The sequence below is a fragment of the Psammomys obesus genome, unplaced genomic scaffold, assembly GCF_907164565.1.
Source record: "Psammomys obesus unplaced genomic scaffold, mPsaObe1.curated_primary_1811, whole genome shotgun sequence".
Lineage (NCBI taxonomy): Eukaryota > Metazoa > Chordata > Mammalia > Rodentia > Muridae > Psammomys > Psammomys obesus.
The window spans coordinates 25,466,474-25,489,697 of record NW_026596040.1 but is presented as its reverse complement, the minus strand read 5'-3'; the positions used below and the strand labels follow the sequence as shown (position 1 = coordinate 25,489,697).

General features: G+C 43.0%; 1 protein-coding gene across 1 annotated transcript in view; it reads left to right on the top strand.

The window, feature by feature from the left end:
* Positions 1–23,224, top strand: part of Atp8b1 (ATPase phospholipid transporting 8B1) — a 125,719-nt gene that overhangs the window by 70,970 nt on the left and 31,525 nt on the right. Inside the window, exons 3-13 of the mRNA XM_055622703.1 lie at positions 5,804–5,901; positions 7,960–8,073; positions 10,210–10,308; positions 10,424–10,485; positions 13,875–13,947; positions 14,061–14,131; positions 15,425–15,507; positions 15,624–15,782; positions 16,218–16,306; positions 17,911–18,101; positions 21,647–21,855. Of these exons, the coding sequence (XP_055478678.1) occupies positions 5,804–5,901; positions 7,960–8,073; positions 10,210–10,308; positions 10,424–10,485; positions 13,875–13,947; positions 14,061–14,131; positions 15,425–15,507; positions 15,624–15,782; positions 16,218–16,306; positions 17,911–18,101; positions 21,647–21,855 (1,248 nt within the window). The remainder of the gene's footprint in view (positions 1–5,803; positions 5,902–7,959; positions 8,074–10,209; positions 10,309–10,423; positions 10,486–13,874; positions 13,948–14,060; positions 14,132–15,424; positions 15,508–15,623; positions 15,783–16,217; positions 16,307–17,910; positions 18,102–21,646; positions 21,856–23,224) is intronic.

Below are 23,224 nucleotides of genomic sequence, written 5' to 3'. Positions count from 1 at the left end.
ATATGAACTCGCATGTATATGTACACATGTTCATTCAGTGCCTACAAAATCAAAAGAGGTCATCAGATTAATTAGAATTCTGAGGCTACAGATGTAAGCCACCTGTGGATACTGGGGACCAAACCCAGGTCCTCGCAAGAGCAACAAGTGTTCCTTTTTTATTTTTGTAAGGTTTATTTACTTTTATGTGCATTGGTGTTTTGCCTGCATGTATATATGCCTGTGTGAGGGTGCCAGATCCCCTGGAACTGGACTTTTACACAGTCGTGAGCTGCCATGTAGGTGCTGGGAATTGAACCTGGGTCTTCTGGAAGAGCAGCCAGTGCTCTGAACTGCTGAGCCATCTCTCCAGTTCTGCAACAAATGCTACCCCCCCACCCCTGTTTTTGTGAGACAGAATTTTTCTGTATAACACCTCTAGCTGTCCTGGAACTCTCTTTTATAGACCAGGCTAGCCTTGAACTCACAAAGATCAATGTGCCTTTGCCTTCTGAGTGCTGGGATTAAAGGCATGTGCCACCAACACCCACCAACAAGTGTTTTTAATCTCTGAGCACGTCTCTGCTTATTTTTAAGTACTCATGGTAACATTAATTTGCAAAAGCCATCATAAATAAATAAATTTGCTTATTAAGGGTATTGGAAGAAAGGTTTTTAAGTGTTTTCTGTAAGTATATTTGACCATGTACCACCATCTTCAGAGCTTTAAAAAGATCTTTGGTTGTAATTCTGCTCAACCAAAGATGAAAAGACACAGATCTGCTTGTCCACCCAGGCAGCTTTCTAGAGTAGAGCTGAGAGATTCTTGTGGCGAACCTCAGGTACAGAGACACAGGATAGTTTCTCCAGGCCCTTCAAGGTATTATCACACATATAAAATAAAGAGACCAAGGTCATCTCTGGCGACCCTCACTGCATCTACATGGAGTTAGGCTTTACCCTTTGTTTAAGACTTACAAATGAAAACAGACTCGGGGAGGGTGTGAGGGATAGGACTAAATTCTGGAACTGCCCGCTAAAGCCTTCATCATACAAGGGAATTCAAGCAGGAACTGAGCGCAGGGGAAGGCGGAAAGACTCATTATGTTCAGCTCATTCACAGAATGGCTTATTCTTTCCTCCTAGGCTTTTTGCTGGTTTGTTTCATTGTTGCATGTTTGTTTTGCTTGTTTTGGGTTTTGTTGTTGTTTGATTTCTTTTGTTTGTGTCTTTGTTTCTCGAGACAAGGTTTCTCTTTGTAGCCTTGGCTGTCCTGCACTCACTTTATAGAACTCAGAGAGATCCATCTGCCTCTGCCTCCTGAGTGCTGGGATTAAAGGCATGCACCACCACTGCCTGGCTATTTTTGTTTTTGTTTTTAAAACACGGTGTCACTGTATAGCCTAGGCCAGCTGGCCTATAACCTTAATTATTTTTAATTTTTAAAGACTTACCTATTTATTTCATGCCTGTGGGTGTTCTGCCTACATGCATGTATGTGCAGCATGTGTGTGCCTGGTGCCCATAGAGGTCAGAAGGTGACTTTGGGTTCCCTGGAATTAGACTTATGTGTGATCGTGAACCATTATGTGACTTCTAGGAACTAAACTCAGGTCCTCTGCAAGAGCAGCTAGTGCTCTTAACTGCGGAGCCATCTCTCCAGACCCTGGCTTGGAACTTTCGCTCGTCCTGCTCCATGTCCCTGGTAACTGCTCTAACTGCAGGTGGGCACCTCCCATGCAAAGCTCCTCTGGCAGTTTCCAACTGTCTGTATTTCCAATTCCAGAGCATGCAATGGCCCCTTCTAGCCTCTGTGGGCACCAGGCATGCATGCAGTCATACATATACATGTAGGCAAACACCAATACACACAAAAGAAAAAAAATGATAAAAACCAGATGCATTTGCAAACCGCAGCAAAACAGAGTGGATTCAAGATTATCCTAAGAAGCAACATTTTTAGCTAGTTGCCTTAGAGCTCTTCTTTGAGTGGGAAAGAAGCGTTCTGATTGCAGATCTTATCACAGCGCTTACGGGGTGTTTTGTACTTCCGCTTCCATTTTTCCCTTTTGATGAAATTGCTCTTGAGCTTGAAAGATTCCAGGAACATTTGCACTTGTCATAACATAACACTTAGGATTATCTGATGAGTGGCAGCCGAACCATGCAAAGAAACGCTCAGTAATGGTATTGTGATTTCAGAAGTGTAATCCAGTTCATTATTTGCATTCTCTGGCGGTCTGCACTTGATCTATTCCAGCAATATCCGTGTTTCCTAAGGAAGCTGAAAAGTTAAAAAGGATACAGTATTTTCATATGTATGACTTCGATTTTTACAGTTGCCCTGTGATTGATCGTTTTATGATCCCTTTCTCATACAATTTCTTTTCTCTGTTTCTGCTTCTGATATGGCATGTCATACCCATTGTTAATTTCAGCAAAACTTGGCCCCACCCACTTGTGTGTCACTCAAGGGAAAGTCATCTCCCTGTAGTTTAAAGAACAACTGAGTGCCTAGGGACACTGCCTGCGGCCTGACTCCTAACTGATGACATCCATGTTTTATGCTTCATGGCAACTGTACACTTGTACCTTCATATTAGGAGATCGAGCGTGGCTGTACGCCGTGGTAACAGAGGAAAGGTGGTACTGTTCTCATAACTGATCTTCCCAAGCTGGCTCTTGCTGGCTGAGTGGTATGAGGATTGTGTTCCAAAAGAAGGGCCTCTCCAGCACAGCCAGGTAGAGGGGCAGGTTAAACAGAGAGCTCAGGTAGACCACCTAGATTCTAAGTCTTATGCCAATAGTCAGATTACTATTGAGGACACTGGCTCATTGTCTTATAAAATAAAGCGAGCTATAAAATAAAGATATTAACCACTCAGCACGCTGCCCGTCTCATACATAGAATGGAACATGTTATCTATTAAGCTGACATAGAATAGGGTGGTAAAAGCCTAGAGTGGCAGAGCAAGACAAAACACAGGAGATGCGGCCTCACTGCCAAGTGAGGTCATCTCCATGTTGTGGAAGGTCCTTTAAGCATAAATTTCCACTGAGTTCTGGGTTTCACAATGGGTACCAGCTGATATAGAAAGGGACCGAGCTGAACTATGAATTCAGCATTTCCAGTTTGTTCTGTAGACACTTCTGGTGCTACAGTTGTTCAGGACACAGGGAGGATCTGTGAAGAATTCAGGAACAAGCTTGGCATGCCCCGGGCTTTCCTGGGAACCAGTCTGGGCAGGGAGGAGGATGTGGTACCTATGATGATGATGTGCGGCCAGAACGGCAGTCATCACTGCTGTCCCTCTGAGAGGCTTAGCTGCAATGCAGGGTAAGTATGAAGAATTCACTATGTCTCAAATTGTATGCCTGCCCCCGCTCTGATCTGGTCAGGGGCAGCTCCATCACTTGAAGACCCATGGAGTGGGCCTGACCAAAGGGGCAGCAGACGGAAGATAGAATAAATGGCGAACTTTGGGAGTGGCACTGATAAAGCACAGGTTGCAGTGGGCTTTAAAATTCTACTGCTGGAAGTCATGTCGTTGGCCCAACCAGCCATTGATTGTGCTGAGCATGACTAAGCCACTGCGGGAGGCAGCCACAAGTCTCCAACAATGTCAGAGTGACCCAGACTCCCTGTCTTAAAGCTTATAAATGACCTCTGACTATGAATATGAGAAACATCAACTATTCAAGAAGCTTGTCACTAGCTAGCTTCCTGTGGTATCTGTGTATTCCTGCAGGCGAGTGGAAAGATATCTTGGGCTACAGGAGAAAATACATATATCTCATGAGGCTACCATGAAGTACCTCATCAGAAGTTAGACCATTCGAGCTGTGGACATCCCTGTATTTGGAGCAAAGGTGTGAAGAGTCCTATAGCTACAGGAATCCAGGGATATCAGGATAGATTTAACACAAAGAGCCTCTACCCTACACAAGAAGCAGGCTTTGGAGAGACATTTGTTACAGGGTGGAAAGGATAGAGTCCTAGTGTTATTTCTGTTGCTGGACTCAAAATATTCTGACACAAAGCAATGAGCTGAGCTCCTATGCACTTTTTTCTCTTTTCCCTTTAGTGGTTGCACATGGTAAGACAAAGCAAATGATTGAAAGCTCTACAGCCAACCTCATTATATCCCCATAAAGCTATTTTTATACTAAAGAGAGCAAGTGTGTGATTTATATTGGCTCACAATTCCAGATTACAATCCATCATAGCAGAAAACTCAAACTAACAATACAAAAACAAAAACAAAACAGTGACAGGATCTTAATATATATATATATATTAAGCTAGCCAGATTACATCCAGAGGCAAGAGCACAGAAAAATGGATACTTGTTACTCAGATACCTTTCTCCATTCTCATATGGTACAAGACACAGATTCAGGAAATGTTGCCACCTACTGTGGGCAGGTTCTTCCCGCATCAATTAATTTAATAAAAACAATTACCCATAAACATATCTATAGACCAAACTGATCTATCAATCCCTCACTCATTGAAATTCTCTTCATGGGTGATTCTAGATTGTGTCAAGTTGACAATTAAAACTGACAGTTGAGGATAAGATTGGTGCACAGAAAGATAGGTATACAGACATCAGCAGAGTTGGAAACTGCAGTGTTAAAGAGAAGACCTTGGCCAGTGACTTCAGGGATTTACCCTAAGGAGAATCAAGTTAGCAGTATGGTATGGTAGACCTAGATAGGTGTTTAAGGAGACATCTGTTGGACAAGAACGTTCTCCTCAGCAGCAAAGGCACTATGAGCTTTCTAAAGTTCCCTGGAGTTCAGATATAACAACAGCACAAAATGAACTTGGAAAATGATAGGCTTTTCACTAGGGAAAAGCATACTCAATGCTGATCCAAGATCATGACTTGTAAGTGTGGGACTAGTTGGTGATATCCTTCTTTGCAATTTATGCATTCACTAAACATTTGAAGCAACGTAAATGCTAGAAACCAAGTTGATGGGATTGAAATTTTAATATAGCTGAAAACTTCTGGGTCTTCAGTGGTTTTGTTTTAGTCCTGTTTAGAGGTGGATTGTTCTTTTAGAACGCTAATGTTCCATGAGCAACTAGTCAAGTCAAAACTTGGGCATTCACTTGCTAGGACGACCAACAGTAATTTAAACATATGTCATGTGTTCTCATGCGCCCTTGGTCTGAAACGCTGAGATAAGCTGTTGGCAGGTTTGATTCCTTCCACGAATTGTGAGGTTAGGATCTGTCTTATTTACTTTTCCTGTTGCTGTGATAACATACCTAAATGGGAACTTAAGGGAAAGGGAGATTTATTTCAACTCACAGTTCAGGAGTACTGTCTGTCCTGGCAGTAAAGTCCTGGTAGTAGGAGGTGGAGGCAGACACTCACATTGCAGCCACGCCCATTCAGGAAGCACCTGGAGAAATGCCTATGTTTGGCTCCCTTTCTTCTCCTTATTCAGGTTCAGACCCGAGCCCATATGATGAGCTGACAGTTAATGTAGACCTCCTACCTCAGTTAATATAATTGAGATAATTCCACACAGGCATGCCAAGAGCCCTGTCTCGCATGTGATTCTAGACCTCAGTGTCAACGCCAAATGACAATTGAGATTTTGCCCACCTCCGGTTCTATGACTTTAGATTTCCATCTTCCACAGATAACTTCGCACCATCCTCCTTCCTTGGTGGCATCCCAGTGGCCTCTTTGAAGAGGCCATCATGTATGCAGTAGATTAGGGCCTACTCTACAGACCTCACTTTGATTCCTTTCCCAGTGACCCTTGTTTCTACTTATAATCCTTTTCTTGTTCCCTTTTAAAGATTGCACATGGCAAGTCAAAGCAAATGATCGAAAGTTCCATGAACAACCTCATTTTATGAACACCAAATTCTTTTGTATTAAGGAGAGCAAATATGCGGTAAGTTAATGATAGATTTGTTTTTTTTATAATAGTCTGGGTTTGCCTGGTCACTGTCATGTTTGTTACCTTTGAACAGTACCTTCCATCTACGTAACCACTAGCCTGGGTCTGTTAATAACCATCCCTCATCCTATAGAATGTCATTTTTATTAAAGTTTAACTGCTCTGAAGGTTGGAATGTGTGACTTGAAGCAAAGTAGAGTTATGTCAGTGGAAATGTCCCCTGTGTAGCTGCAAAATATTCATGCTAAAATATTTTATGAAAATTCTAAGATATTGTCACTGAAGTCTTTTTTTTTTTTTTTAATTTGAGTAATGAGTGACTTGACTTGACTGCCTTGGATGGGTTTAGAGATATCAAAGATATTTTCACTTAAAATGCTTATTTCCTTTAAAATATGATAAAGCATATAGACAAGTGGGGTTGGAGAGGGTTCAAGTTAAGAGTGCTTGATACTCTTGCAGAGGACCCTGGTTCAGTTCCCAGCACCCACATGGCAACTGCTTGTAACTCCAGTTCCTGAAAGTATGGCACCCTCTTCTGGCCTCTGCAAGGACCAGGCAGGCATGTTGTGTACATACATACATGCAGATGAAACATTCATATGCATAATATAAAAATCGGTAAGCCTATAAAAAAGAATGCAGGCAAATATTAATTAAAAGCAGAGAAAAGAATTTATTCAGTGTAGGCACACTGAGAACGTCTCCAGATCTTCCCATGAGGTGAAGGATAACTAGAGAAAGAGAAGTATGCATCGCTAAGCTGTCCCTGTCAATATGTTGTTAACCCTTCTCTGGCCCGTCACCCTGATGGCTCTAGTCAGATCTTCAATGCCATTTGACAAGTTGTCATAACTGTGTGAAATCTCTTTCCAGGAGAGAACTTCCTCCTCTGGCTGGCACCGGGTTTCAGCCTTTTTCTTCTCCCAGCCTGAGATTCTTGGAAACATTCTGAATTCTTAGGGACTATTGTTTCAATAGTTTGATAGCCATAGACAAGGGTGTAAGGCTTATCCTCAGAATATCTTTCCTCCTGCTAGTTCCACAAGAGTTCCACAGCTGTGTGGCTTAGCAAACAACTCTATTTTCTAATTGTTCAGGGAGTTGGAAGTCCAGAGTCAAGGGGCTGACAAAGTAGGTTCCTTAAGAAAATTTCAAAATCAAATTCATGCCTGTTCCAACACTTGGTGAAACTCAGCATTCTTTGGCTTGTAAACACATCACCCTAATCCCTGCTTCTGTCTCCTCTCTTTGTGTCTCTGGATCCAGTACATCCCACCTTCCTATGAGGCACTGGTTCTCAATCTTCCTAATGCTATGACTATTTAGTATAGTTCCTTGTGCTGTGGTGAGCTCTAACTGTAAAATTACTTTTGTTGCTACTTCATAACTGTGATGTTGCTACTGTTATGAACTGTAATGTAAATGTCTGTGTTTTCTGATGGTCTTAGGTGACCACTATTTAATGGTCTTTCCACCCCAACTCTCCTTCCCAAAGGAGTCAAAACCTACAGGTTTAGAACTATCACTATAAGGACACCAGTCATTAGCTTAGAACTCCTGATCCACTGTGAAGTCATTTTGATTTTGTCTGCCAAGACCTGCTAGATAAGATCTTGTTAGCAGGCGTTAGCGTTAGGCTCTGGTATGCCTTTTTGGAGGACACGGTCAGCCTGCAGGAAATGTTTTTTGCTTTTTCTGACACAGTGGCCTTCATCTTCCTTTAATAAAAGGCACTTTCCTGCTCTGTCCCTCTTGGCATCCATCTTTTTCCCCAACTCCTAAGAAGTACTATGGATCAAGAAATGTGACTGCATAATTTACCACAAGGTCACAGTCCGGTGTCTGTATCCTGTGGTTTAGACTCTGAAATCGTTCCAAGCCTGGATAGAATGAAAAACTTAAAATCTCAGCGTTCTTCTGGCTGGAGAGTCATAGCCCTGGGTTTTGACAAGCTATGGGAACTAGCGATTTGTGCGGGTGGGTCTGCTCCGTGTATGGCACCATTCCCAATAATTCGTTGTGTTTGTTTGTTTGCCTTGTTTCCAACAGAGCAATGCAATTAAAACATACAAGTACAATGGATTTTCCTTTCTACCCATGAATTTGTTTGAGCAGTTTAAGAGAGCAGCCAATTTCTACTTCCTGATCCTCCTTATTTTGCAGGTAATGCCCTTTGATGCCTTGACTCTGTTGTCAGTGATGTATGCTGAAAGTATGCAGCAAGTAGACAATCTCAAAGATGCTTTCTATTTAAATCAGGGTTATCTCCATAAGGGATCTGTGCCTCCTGTGAGAACCAGCCCAGCAAGTAATTTAGAGGCAACAAACGGCAATACCATTCTGGTTCTATTTTGCATTTTTGTTTCGGATATGGGAGATTCAACTTTAGATCTCATATATGCTCTACCATTGAGCTAGACCTTCAGCCCCCTCTTTACTGTTTTATTTGAGGCAGAGTCTCACCCACTTGCCCAGGCAAGCCTTGAAGTTGTAGTCATCCCTCTTCGTTCTCCTAAATTGCTGGGATTATAGGCCTGGGCCAACTGGCGTGGTTTAATTCTGTTTGTAAAAAACTGATCTGGGGGCTGGAGAGATGGCTCAGTGGTTAAGAACACTGCCCTTCCAGAGATCCTAACTTCAATTCCCACCAGCCACCTGGTGACTCACAACCATCTATAATGGGATCTGATGCTCTTCTGGCATGTAGGTGTACGTGCAGATAGGGCACTCATGCTCTTAAATAAAGAAATCATTCTTTTTTTTAAAAAAAAAAAAAGAAAAAAGCAAACAAACTGATTTTTGTACTGATCTGGGTGATAAAAGTGTATCCCTAAAGTAAATAAAAACTGAACTATGTGCTTTATAAAACTATCTGCACCTTAAGATTAGTAGGATCTTTTTACTGTGTTTGTCTTTTTTTTTTTTTTAACTTAGTCACCTGTTTTTCCATAAGGATACTTTTGATTATAAAGCTTCTAAGTTATTTATGTGTGTGAATTGGTTTCACATTAGAAATAAAGCACTTTTTTTTTTTTAAGCCAAGGAGTCATTATCTGGAGCATTAGACTTTCATCTGTATAGAAATGGTTGCCATAATCAAGGGACTCTACGCATTTAATTAGTGCTCACAATCAACCTTTAGTACCTGATATGTGGGTTATAAAGAGAAAGCAGTCGGTTGGCTTTATCAGATTCTTTATCATGAGGGTTGGATTGGAAAACACCCAACCACTGTGATTTGCTAACAAAGCCTTAAAAATATAGTAACGTGTGTCTGAGAGGGATGTAGGGTATGTGGAGCAGAGAGTATAGAAGAGGGAGAAAAGACACCAGGAAGAAGTAGATACTCAACAGATGTGTGGAGACATTAGACCTGCTAACCAGAATGGAAAGGGTGTGTTGCCCGGCAAGTGTAGATGTCTACACTTCAAATCATATTAGTTTCTCTGTTGTCAGTGGGCTACTTTCCAGTCACCTACTTCTAGAAACAAAAAGACAGAGTGACATGTCCATGATAGAGCTGCAGCTGATATACTTTCTCTTAAGGTACCTTAGGGTGACTGCAATGGACAGGCTGTTTGCCTGCTTACTTGCTGTCCATGAGGTAAACACCAGCACAGACTTCATCTTGCAGAGAAGAGCTCAGGGTTACTGTGGTAAAGTAACTTTCCCAAAGCCGGAGAGCCTTGAATGTGTAGAGCTGAACAGTCTTGAACTCTGGAACTTAACTTCAAAGAACAAGATGTGGTCCAGAGATTAGCAAATGATTCTGAGAGATCTTTTCTAAAGATGTATCCATTCCACCTCCACCTCTTGATGAAATGGAGCTTTGTTTCCTGGGCCAGTGGTAAAGACCATGGTGGGAGCTTTGCCTAATCAGTTGCCTTCAGAAGCAGCCATCCGTATTGCCATCTTTAGTTGCATTGCAGGACCACAGTAACCAATGACTGAGCCCATTGCTGCTTAGAGCCAAAGCCTCCTTCCTCCCCACCCCACCCACTTTGAATTTGTACAAACCAGTCTAGAGCAGTTGTGATGAAATCCCCCTGTAATGTCTAGTTAAAGCCACAGTGAGATGGTTTCTGGGACCCCTGTCTGCCAGACTGTTCCATGTGCCGGAAGCTGGTGAGAACCAGCAGAATGGCGCACAAATGTCCTTTTCTCACTGCACTCCAGTGTATAGACTTGTTCGATGATAGACACTGGATTTTAGCAAGCTTAAAACCAAGTATCCACTATCTGCAAGTTAGCTATGCTCTTGTGGAAACCTATGTATGCAAGCTTTTCATTTTCTTTTAGGCGATTCCTCAAATCTCCACCCTGGCATGGTATACCACACTTTTTCCCCTACTTCTGGTGCTGGGCATCACAGCCATCAAAGATCTGGTAGATGACGTGGTAAGGATTGCAAAAGCCACTTTCTTCTTATCATTCTGACCTTACTGACATTTGTTGGAAGATGTCTTATGTGTTGAGATGATCCAAATAATACTTCCGCATCTTCCTTCCAAAGGCGCGACATAAAATGGACAAGGAAATCAACAACAGGACGTGTGAAGTCATTAAGGATGGCAGGTACCTATTTTTTAATTTAGCTACAAAGATTTCATGTGTAAATATGTATAAGCATATTGAAAAATAACAATTACCGCTTGGAAGTCTGTGGCACATTACGCCTGTGTGTGTGTGTGTTTGTATGTGTTCCTGTGAGTTGGGGAGGGTACACGCACTAGTACAAGTTCATGTGGACACAAGTGCCTATGCACATGGTGTCAGGAGTCCAGGTTGGGCATCTTTCCACAGATGCTACCGACCTTCCTTTTTGAAATCATGTCTCTCAAGGTGCTGGGACTCACCAAGCGAGCCCAGGGGTCTGCCTATTTCTCCTTTCCTAGTGCTGGAATTACAAGCACACACTGCCTCCCGTTCCTGGCTTTTTTGCGTGGGCTTGAGGATCACACTCGGGTCCTGCCAGAGCCATCTTCTCAAGTACGTTAGATAGAGAGTCATCTCTCATATCGCCTCTCCTTTAGGGCTGTGGAGCTGAACCCAAATTGGAATGTGTGCGGTGGATGATGAGGCTTGTGCTACCAGAATTCGGAGCTCTTACACAGCCTGCTTGCTCCAGGCTGTTGCTTCTCTGTCCACCCTTCCCAAATTGCTCATACAGGAAGTCCACGCACTTTTCCTAATTTGCCACCTAAACTAATTTCTCCCACCTCTCCACTTTCAGAACATTCAGTGCTCATTATTTCATGGTATAAACTGCATCGGAATTATTGATGTAGGTTTCTCCCCTCCTGGCCCAGACTACGTCCTGCATCTAACATGCAGAAAGTATTCAATAAACTCTTATTCAAGGAACACAGAAAACAGTCAACTCTAGCCAGGTCAACCAACTTAAGGATCAGTAATGAGTTGTCTTATGAGAAAGAGCCCCAGGGAAGGACTCCAAAGACAAGTGATAAAAATAGGAATGAAAACCCAACTCAAAAGACTGCTGAATGGGCCCACCATTGAGAAAATAACCGAATTTATAGCCACACCTCCGTGGCACTTAGTCCAAAATAGATGCTACCAGGTTGTAAGTGTTGACATAGGTTGTTCTCTTTCTTTCTCTCTCTCTCTGTAAAGAAATGGGTTCTGGGCTGGAAGTTACCTCTGGAATTACCCAGAGTCAGTATTGTGAATGGGGGTGAGATTCTTTGCCATCATACCTCACTATTTAGTGAATATCAGTGACACAGGTAATGTGCAGCCCTGACGCTAGGGAATGCAGAGCATGCACACACACACACACACACACACACACACACACACACACACACACACACACATACACACACGCACACACACGCTGTCCTGAACCTGGAGCTGAGGATCATTTCCAGCAGCTCCAGCAGACCCTGGCAGGTCCTAACAGCAGATCAAGCCTTGTGTAGTGAGATAGGCCCAGAAGCCTCCTCCAGGAAAAGTGTCACATGACTCAGCCCAACGGAATGGCTTCTGATGTCCCCAGAGTAGGGACATAAAGTTACTAATGTGCCCTATGTAATTTGGGATCAACACATACATTTCTAAATCATAATATAAGCAATATTATAATATGAAATTAGATATCAACTTCCCTTTGCTTTCTGTTTTTGTTGTTGTTTATGTGTCTGCTACCTTTATTATTGTTTTGGGGGCTGGAGCCTGGAGTCAGGACCATACACGTGAACTTGCACTCTGGTCACGAAGCACCATCTCTAGCCCTTAGAATTTCATTTCCTGAGTGATTAGCCAAGTTCATTTTTAAAAGTTCTGTCACTGGGAATTCAAATTCTTACAAGTTGGAGAAACAGGATATTAGTAAATACTTAAAATGCATTTTAAATGCCCAGTTCTCTGTTATTTGTAAGCACATGGGAGGAAAACATAGTAACTAGATGTGTGTGTTCAGAAAACGGCTTTATTGGTTACTTAGGGTCGTCATGGCCATTACCACAAAGTATCTGAAACTTTTGCCTGAGAAATTTTTATGAAAGCTCAGGTATGTAAGTGTATAAAATACATATATGAATCAACTATTATCTATTAAAAAAAACATAAAATTTCTTTTAAAACAAATCTTTACCATTTATTAAGGATGAAAGTACATTTTCATACTAATGGGATAATTGTGCTTATTTACTTTTACATGAAGAATTAGGTCTCAGATGAACATTTGACACTGCAGGACTTAGAATAGCTTTGGCACTTTTCAGTTGGCCAATATTTTGTTATTTTTGAATCATTACTGCTGGCAACTCGATTCCATATAAATACATAGTACAAATGGTAGAAGTAAGTTTAAAGCCACTGAAGAAATTGTTGCAAATTCTATCGTAATCCTAAGCCAGAATTTATTTAATACTTCATGCCTGTGCATGTTTTTTTTTTTTTAAACAAAAGTCAAGTAAGAAACTTAAAACCAGAAAATTTTAAATTTATTTTAAAATTTTTTGGGTTATCATACAAAGCAATGAGCTTCATTATGACATTTTCATCAAATATGTCATACTTTATTCTCAACAATTCCCTTCCAGCAATTTTTAAGATCAAGCATTCTAGCATAATACAAAGATGTACTAGCTTTCTGAGAAATATGACAGAAAATAGTAAAGTCTCCGTTTTCCACATTTAAACAGTTATGTCTAGAAAAACAGAAAACACTTGTGTGTACGATGAAAATGCCACAGTCCTGACAAGCGATAGTCTTGAACCTGGGCTGAGGCCTTCAGTGATCATTGGCAGAACCAATCTCTCAGAAACACCCCAGGATCCTTAAGCATTTGACTTTGAACTTTGAGTTATTGTATGTTCAGAAGTCTATTACTGTTGCCAACATTTTCCAAATCTTCCCATTCAGTTACACGACCTCATATGGAACACAATCCCCAGGTTTATGAAGCTGTCAGTACGACTTTCATTTTTGTGAAAACCTTTGGGGCAGAGTATTCTAGTTTGAAGCTTTTTAATCATTGATTCCTCAGAGAGTTATCCTGTGGAATTTTGAAAACGAGAGGAACCCAGCTTTAAGGCCTGTATGGATTCTTGGTGGCCCTTAGGGAAATCATGTGTTTCTGTCCTCAGTATACCAGCACTAAGCAGGTGAAAGAAATCAAGAGAAAAATAAATAAACAAACAAAGCAGGGAGGGATAGCAAGCCCTGAGCAGGACTAGCCACTGTCCCCACCACGTGTTGAAGTGCCACTTGTGGGTCCTTCCTTATATGAGGTAAGGTGGAAAGAACCCAGCAAAGTACTCCAGTGCCTTTCAAGTTGGCGTGGGTAACTCCTATGGCATCACTGGAAGGGAGAACTTGTAGCAAACACTTTCCTGTGACCTGATCATTTTCCAGAATCTTTGACACTCAGGAAAGAGCGATAACTTCTTGGCCTGAAAACTTAAAAACCCACACTGTCGTTATTTTTGATTCTTAGGTTCAAAATTATCAAGTGGAAAGACATCCAAGTTGGCGATGTCCTCCGTCTAAAGAAGAATGATTTCATTCCAGTGAGTGAGCAACTTCTTTTCTTAACTTCTCCTGTGCACTCCCACTCTCTCCCCCCCACCCCTGCCCCTTCCACCCGGGGCCCTGTGTGACAGGCATATTTTGTTTTCGACAGGCTGACATCCTGCTGTTGTCCAGCTCGGAGCCTAACAGCCTCTGCTACGTAGAAACGGCCGAGCTGGATGGGTGAGTGTGTCTTGGGTGGGGCTGTTCCAAAGGTGGCCTGGAAGGGAACATGCATTCCATATTCTGGGTAGGAAGCCCTGAGTGTTGGCCTTTGCCTCGGCTGCGGTCTGACAGTGTCCACAGTGGACTGACTCCTATTCTTCTAGAAAAATGGAGCTTTCCCTACAAAATGGGGCTGTTCCCTGCCTCCCATCAAGACCCCATACCCGATCCCCTTATAAACTGCTGAGCAGTGATCAGACTCACAGCGTGACCATGGATACTATTAAATCTTCAGAAATGAGACTGGGTTCTTTGCCAATGAACAATTTTGAATTCTTGTATTATTCTTAGAATAAAGTGTTGGGAATTTTTTTTTGAGCAATTTTCAGTAGACTTATTGAGTACTTACTCGCATGTAAACATTTCTAAGTATTAGCTCATTTAACCTTTTTAACAGCTGTATAATTATTATCACGTGAGGAAGCTGAGGCCCAGGGAGGGGGAGTAGCCCATCGAAGATCACACAGGAAGGGACAGTCATGACTCTGCTCTTGGTCCTCATATCCCAGATACTCACCCACAGCTTTATGGAGAGCTAGAATCACAGGAGTGGAGAGCTGGCCTTCTCCGGAAATCAGCTAACTGATCATCCAGTCTTAGCAGGGGCACAGCTCTTATTCCCAGTGCTGAGAACTTCTGAAACTTTAGAGAGACGGGAAGTCCCATCAGGCCTTGCCAGAACTCAATGGTGGAGCTGTCAGGAGGAGTCAGCCTCCTAAGGAGCAGAGGCCCCTGTGTGACCACTCCTGAGAAGGCAGCCTGGTCCTCCTAGGGTGATGAGCCTGCCTGGCCCCAGGGAACGCTCATACATGCCTTGTGCTGTGGTTTGAGTGGCCTAAATATTCCCACTACCTCCTACCCCTGGATAGAGTTGCCTTGTAGAAACACATACAGTTGTCTGCTCTAGACAACCTATGGACAGAAGAAGGTGCTCAGCAGGGTGTCTGTGCTGAGTCTGTCTTGCATACCATCAGAGCATGGCAGCATGCTGTGGGCCAGGTTGGGGGCAAGAGGCACACTTGAAGAGAAGGCTGGCACAGTGGCACACAGCAAAAGGCCAAGGTACATCTTCAGTTTATAATCTTGCTGGAGTATCAGATTGGCCCATCTAAACTTACAATTAGTTTGAAGCTAACGATTAAGAATCAGTCACTCCTAGATAGGAAGAATATTACTCCGTGGAATTTTCTCTTTGTCCTCATGAGCTCCAAATTGTGCTCCTTTAATTCTATATCCCTCACTTCTCTGTAGAGAAACCAACTTGAAGTTCAAAATGGCCCTGGAAATCACAGATCAGTATCTCCAAAGAGAAGATAACTTGGCAACGTTTGATGGTTTGTAGAGAACTATCTTACTTTGTTTTAAACTATAGTTTCGTTCAGTCTCCACTGGTTAAACCTGGGGCCTTTTCTATTTGACTGACTATGTGAATTATAACTTCTGAAAAAAGGTTTCATTGAATGTGAAGAACCAAACAATCGGTTAGACAAGTTCACGGGAACGCTGTTTTGGAGGAACCGAAGTTTTCCTTTGGACGCTGATAAAATCCTGTTACGTGGCTGTGTCATTAGGAACACCGATGTCTGCCATGGCTTGGTCATTTTTGCAGGTACTTTCTGAATGTGCTTCCAATTCTTAGGATTTAAAGAAAGAGCTAAGCTGTGCATGGTGGCTCACCCTGCAGTCCCAGTACTTGGCAGGCAGAGGCAGACGAATTGCCATAGTTCGAGGCCAGCCTGGTCTACAAAGCAAGTTCAGGACAGCCAAGGCTACACAGAGAAACCCTGTCTCAAAAAAAAAATGCTAAAAAAAAAAAGAAAAAGAAAGGAAGGAAGAAAAAGAGCGAGTGAGCGAGTTGAGCATATTGGATTAAGGATGTTATCCCAGTACTCAGGAGGCTGAGGCAGGAAGGCTGATATTCCATTAGTGGTGGGAAATGCTTTTCTATTCTTTTCTCACCAAAAGCATAGAAAGAGTGATTTCAGCGACACGCTTATTAATTGAATTTTCCAACTACTAATGACATTGATTTTTCCATGTTTAGGTGCTGACACTAAGATAATGAAGAACAGTGGGAAGACCAGATTTAAAAGAACTAAGATCGATTACTTGATGAACTACATGGTGTACACGGTACTCGCTTTTCATTCTGGTAGAAAAGAGACTAGATTGCTGGGTTTTGCTCTAATTTTGATGTATGTTTTTCTAATGATTTCACATCTCTACATGGAGGGCAAAGAGGCCTGGGTACAACAAGCCTAATGGGATGGATGTAAAGGGACTCCCAAGTCTTTTCTGAGAAATTCCACATTTCCAGCAGGAGAGCCCCATTGGAAAGAGAAATTTCAGAGGCTGCTCCCTGGTGTTTCATGGTTGGCTATTGACCAGTAAATAAAAAAGGGGGGGGCACTACATCAAGGTCACATCAAGGCCTTTAATACAGTTGTTAGGGTCACAGCCTGGACCCTGGAAATTTTATTACTACTGCAAATAATATAAGTATTTCTAGGAAATTTGAAAAAAAAAAAAAAAGAGTTGAGACAAGGTCTTGCTCTGTAGCTCAGGCTGGCTTGAATTTTTTTGTCCCATAAAAATATGCTTCTCAATACCATAACATGGTATCTATTGTACATTAGACAGTCTTGTCTACCATATTAGTTACCTTTCTGTTGCTATGATAAAATACCGTGCCCAAAAGCAACTTAGAGGGGAAAGGGGTTTTTGGCTCATGGTTCCCAGTAAATAGAGTCTATCACTTGGGAAGGCCTCAACTAGCCAAGGAAGTTTAAGGTGGGCCTGACAATCAGGAATTAGCAAACAGGAAGTGGAACCAAGCTACAGAACCTCAAGTCCCACCCCTGAGTGATAGTCTTCCTCCAGCAAGCCTCCCCTGTTGAAAACTTCACAACCTTCTCAAACCATGCATTAATGATGTTACACAACTCCTACAATATTGAATGTGTATGAATAATTACTCAAGCGTGAGAAACAGTTCCCTGCCTTTCAAAAAAAAAAGCCAGATATGGTGGCCCATTCCTATATTCCCAGCATTTGACAACTGAGACAGGATTGAGAGTTCAGAGCCTGTCTGGATTACAGAGTAAAGCCCATCTCAGAAAACAAAACAGGCCTGCCTGGCAGTAAAGCTCAATTGGTAGAGAATTTGTCTAGCATGAAGGAAACCTCTTTACCTCATAAACAGAGTATAGTGGCACCCAGAAAGTAGAGACAGATCAGGTGAATTCAAAAGGCTATGGTCATCCTCAAGAATATAGGGAGTTCAGAGGTGCATGGGCTACATGAGACCTTTTCTCAAAAGAAAGGGGGACGGAGAAAGAAAACACTTTCATTCAGCTTTTTTACAAACCTCTCAATCTGGTATTCTTTGAAGTTGTTTCCTGCTAAGATGAAGCATCTTCACAAACAATATGTCATTGCTCAAAGTGATAATAGCGGAGAGGCTTCCTTGTCGTAGAAATGACTTTAAGAATTTAGTATAAGACATCAGCTCCTCGTTTGAAATATTATTCTGGGAAGAAAGCCTCACCTCATGAATGTAAAGCAATCAGTCATAACTTTGTATACTTTCAGAGCATCCTTACCGTCCTGTGGTCTTTTCAACGTAAGCTTTTCACAAACCATTAGAAAGTAATGTTTATGTAAAGTACTAACTATTGCTATGAGAGTCTGTGAAACGTATGGTGTTGGAAATCTGCTTCACAACTCATGTCTTCCAGATCATTATTTTACTCATCCTGGTTTCTGCCGGCCTTGCCATTGGCCATGCTTACTGGGAAGCACAAGTTGGCAATTATTCTTGGTACCTCTATGATGGAGAAAATGCCACACCCTCCTACCGGGGCTTCCTGAATTTCTGGGGCTACATCATTGTGCTGAACACCATGGTACCCATCTCTCTCTATGTCAGGTAAGCCTCTCCTTGGCCCCTTGCGTTTAGGCAAGAATGTAGTGTCTTTTCCCAATCGATCCTTCAAGTTTAGCAATAATAGTTTCAAAGGTCAAAAGGAAGAGGAAATTAATTTCCACTCTGGCACTGAGGGTGAGGTAGGGGAAGAGTATGAACTTTGAATGTCTGCTCTGTGCCAGGCACTTTCTATCTTGTCCTCGGTGCAGATAAGGCCAGTAACGTCCCATGGTCAAAGGTGACAAGTCATTTGCTTGGTGAGTCCTTCTTAGTGTGTTCCAAAGCACAGGGTTCAAAGAGTCTGGGGAAAGGTGTAGATTCCAAATGCCATGGAAACATCCTTCCTCTTCCAGAGCCTTTCTGTGCTCTTCATAGAACCTTCTTTACTACCGTTGCTCCAGCTTTGCTCGCCTGCCAGACCCCTGCTTTCTGCCACTACCTCTTGGCAGGAAAGGTGTCCCCTGCCGTCCTTTGGCCTCCCTAAATGCTGATTCTATGTGCAATGCCAATCCCAACAAGAGGTCAGGGTCACAGCCTCTAGTTTATAATCCTCCTTTGTCTCTTTCTTCTTCCTCTCATATCAAAGTTCACGATTATTAACCAGTTGGATTTGGGCCCTTTGGAGGAGAGACGATGCCTTCTAATACGTAGAGTAGCCAGTCAGGCACTGCCCCAACGAACAATAGCCCAGAGTCACTTGGGATCTCACACTCATGCGTCATTAGAAGCCTGCACTTAATTTAAATTTTATTGCACGTGCATTTGTTTTGATTTTATTTGATTTTTAGCAATATATTACTCATATTCTCTGAGTGGGAAGGAAGTCCCTGCAGCTGCCCTCTGTTCAGTAGCCACTTTAAAAGAAACCAAGATGGAGGAGGTGCTGAGGAGATGGCTCAGTGGGCAGAGTGCTTTATTGAACAAGCAAGAAGATGAGCTTGAATTGCCAGCATCCACCTAAGAGCTGGCTATGCTGGCGTGTGTCTCTAACCCCAGTGCTTCAGGGAGAGGAATGGTGATAGGGTACCTGGAGACAGGTAGATCCTCGGGACTCACTGGCCAGCAAGTCTTACAAAATGGTGAGCTCCGGGTTCACTGAGGGACACCATTTCAAAATACAAGATGGAGAGCAAAGAAGGAAGACCCCTGAGTGACCCCTGGCCTTCAGATGCATGTGCATGAGCAAGCACACCAGCATCTTTTATTTATTCATTTGTTTGTTTTGTTTTGTTGCAACATGGTTTCTCTGTCCTGGAGACACTTGGCTTGGCTGATCCTGGAGTCACTCTGTGATGAGGCTCGCCTCAAACTCACAGACATCCACCCGCCTCCGTCTCCCTGAGTGTTGGGATTACAGGCATGTGCCACCTCACCGGGCTCCTTTTTAAGCAAGATCTCCCACTCAACCTGAAGCTCTCAGGAGCTTGGCTAGACTGACTGGCGGAAAGCTCTGGAGAGCCCCCCCACCCTCCACCTCCCAGTGCTGGATTACAGGCTGACATTGCTGTATCCTGCTTTCTGTGCAGGAACTGAGAAATCAAACTGCTCAAGTTCACCTTACCAACTGAGTAATCTCCCCAGCCCTGCTTGTTTGTTTGTTGTTTTGACAAGGTCTTTATATTCCTGGCCTGGAACTCATGTTCAGAACAGGCTGACCCTCAGCTTGTAGCAATCCCCCTGCCCCCGCCCCCCCCCCCCCCGAGTGTTGGGACTACAGACACATCCCACCACACTGGACCATCTGTTCTCTTTCATTTCCTTCAGGCCTCCACTCAGGTGTTACCTTATCCCCTAGTCTCTATCTCCCCTGATCTAAATGGTCACTTCCCCTTCCTGTTGGTCTCCATCTCCTGTTCTCTGTTTTCATTGTCTGCAGAGAATGCACAGGCCCTGTGAGCTCATAGTTTGCTGGGCTGTTTTTATCTGTCTGCTTAAGAACATGGGTTTCATCTGCTTTGTTTGCGGTGGTTCAACACCAAGTAGGGCTGCTGTTTGGAAGGGAGAGTTATTTCCATTCATTGAACTGGTTATGCAGCCATGCGCTGTCCACTTAGCAGTTCCTGGGTATCCGAACAGCCTTCTCACAGCTGAGTTTTAAGATCAACACAGTCCTCTTAGGGTATCTCATTTGGGATATTCTGTAGCTTCTAGGAATTTAGGAAGTGAATATACTTTTCCACAGTGTGGAAAGCAATCAAAATGCTAGTTGTTAGAGACTTGATTCATTTGAGACACAATGGTGGGTCACCTGGTGGACCCCAATGCACTCTGAACAGGTAAACTTGGCCATCCCAATTGTCTCTATGTGTGAGGGGCAATGAAAGAAAAGAATGATGTGATTGTCTCTGTTGTTCTGTCCTAATGTCCCTGTCACTCTCCCCTCCTGGGCTGTGTATTTTAGATGCGGAGTGCTTAGCTATGGCTTATGTGCTAGGGAGTGAGTTAGGAAGTCACACTGGAGAGGCACCAGGAGGGACCCACTGACCCTGAAGGCCGAGAGTGACATGTTTGGTTATAGGAGCCCAGTGTGGTTTTTAAGCTGGGTGACTTCAAAACTGCAGAACTCTACTTTCCATAGTTCAGGAGGCCAGGGAGGCCATTGGGGCCATCACCACCCCAATGATAGGTGGTGAGAACTGGCCGCTGTGTCACAGCTGACCCCTTCTTATAGTATCTCACGGCAAAGGAAGCAAATGAGCTCCCTTGGGCTTCTTTAACACAGGCTCGAACATCATTTGTGAGCTCTCTGCCCTTTGGACACAGGGAAACCCCGCCTCAGTACTGTTGCTATAAAGATTAGGTTTCACTATACGAGCTGGGGGAGGGCAATGTTAGTTGCTTTTCACATTGCTGTAACAAGATATCTGTTAAAAGAAGCTTAAAGGAGGAAGGATTGGTTTGGGTCCTTGGTTTGAGGATAGTCTATCATGCTGGAGAAAGCACGATGGCAGGAGCCGAGACAGCTGGCCACATTGTAGCCACAGTCAAGAACACAGGTTTACTGAGACCCACTTCACTTTGTCCTTGGGTGTTCAGTCTGGGGACCCCAGGCCACCATGTGGGGCCTTCCCACCTCGGGTAAGCCTCTCTAGGAACACTTGTGGAGACAAGAGGTGTGTCTCTTGGGAAGGACAAAATCTGTCAAATGGATGTTCCTGATTAGCCATCATGGGGCTGGAGAGACGGCTTAGCAGTTAAGAGCACATATGTTCTTGCAGACTGTCCGAGCGTGATTCCCAACACCCGAGTTGGCGACTCACTGTCTCCCATAACTTCAGCTCCAGGAAGATACAACACCTTTCTCCTCGAGAGCACCTGCCCTCACGTGCATATACAAGCACATGCACACACACATACAGAGACACAAACACAATTAAAAATAAAGTGAATCTTTCTTTAAGAACAACTGACCATTACAGGAGTGGACACTAACTTTCAGACCAAAGCAATAGATAAGAGACTCACTCCCATGTGCACAGGGAGGACAGAATCCATTCCCCACCAATCCCCTCTCTGCTCAGCCCTGAAGCCTTCTTCTATGCCCCTAGTGTGGAAGTGATCCGTTTGGGACAGAGCCACTTCATCAATTGGGACCTGCAGATGTACTATGCTGAGAAGGACACGCCTGCAAAGGCGAGGACCACCACGCTGAATGAGCAGCTGGGGCAGATTCATTACATCTTCTCCGATAAGACGGGCACGCTCACACAGAATATCATGACCTTCAAAAAGTGCTGCATTAATGGGCAAATCTATGGTGAGTGACAACTGTGAAGAGGGGAAGTCAGAACATATCCTTGTCGTAAGTGCACTGGGCGCTTGAATTCTTATCTTTCTGTGAAGTAACTCCAGAGATACTCTTTCACTTACCAGGCTCAGTTTTGGATCTGTAATAAGAGGAATGGTTGGCTGTAATGTAGGGGTTAGCAACAGCATCCCCTAGGTGCTGTCTGGAGTAGGCTCTGCCTTTCTGTGATTGGTGCTCTCCCTGTGTGGAGTCCAATTGCCAAAGAAACATGGACACTGTTGGGAACAGACTGACATACACACACATACACAGAGAAAGAAAGAGAGAGTAAGTTCAATAGTTAGATATAATCACCCCTCAAAAAATAAAAAAACTGAATTGCCACATGGTCTAAAAATTCTGTGTCTAGGAATAAATTCTGTTCAAAAGATTTGAAAAGGGCTGGAGAGATGGCTCATGGTTAAGAGCACTACTGGCTGTTCTTTCAGAGGTCCTTATTTTGATTCCTGATAACCACATGGTGGCTCACAACCATCTGTAATGAGAACTGGTGCCCTCTACTGGCATACAGGCACACACACAGGCAGACTACTGTATAATAAATAAGTAAATAAATAAATCTTTAAAAAAATTTTGAAAACAAGAACAAAGTGTGGTACAACATGAGTGAGCCCTCAGGACATTATGTTAAGCGATACAAGCTCACAAAAGGAGGTGTTATATGAGAGCACCTAGAATAGTCAAGTCACAGGACAAGGATGAGTACTGGTTGGAAGGGCAATAGGAAGTTAGTGTGCAGTGCTATAGGGTTCAGTTATCAAGATAAAGACAGTCTAGAGGCAGATAGGGATGGTAGCTGCATGAGACAACTACACTGAGTGTCACCGGGCTGTCCAGGAAGAAATGGTTCCAAAAGCTTATACTTGACTTCCATCCTACTTTTCTGAAGCATTCCTCACACACGGAAGCAGTAGTATTAAAGTCAATGTTGTCTTAAAATACAGATATTTAGCTTTTTTATTTTTTTCAAGAAATATACTTGCGTACATTTTTCCCCTTTAGAAAAAAAAATATATATATTTTTTATATATATATATATATATATATATATATATATATATATATATATATATATATGTACTGTGTTTCCTCATAACCAAGAAAGATGGGACACTATGGAGTTGAGGAATTTGTCACCATGGTGATGGCAGACTAAAGCATATCAAAGGACTCCATTCTGGTCCCAAAAGGGTATGGCGACACAGGTACCAGTATTTGAAATGACTCTGGCCATTATTTGGCCACTTCTTTTGGTGAAGAGCCAGACACAATATTGTAGCCTTTGCAGGCCACATAATAGTTTCCAGCATATTCTTCG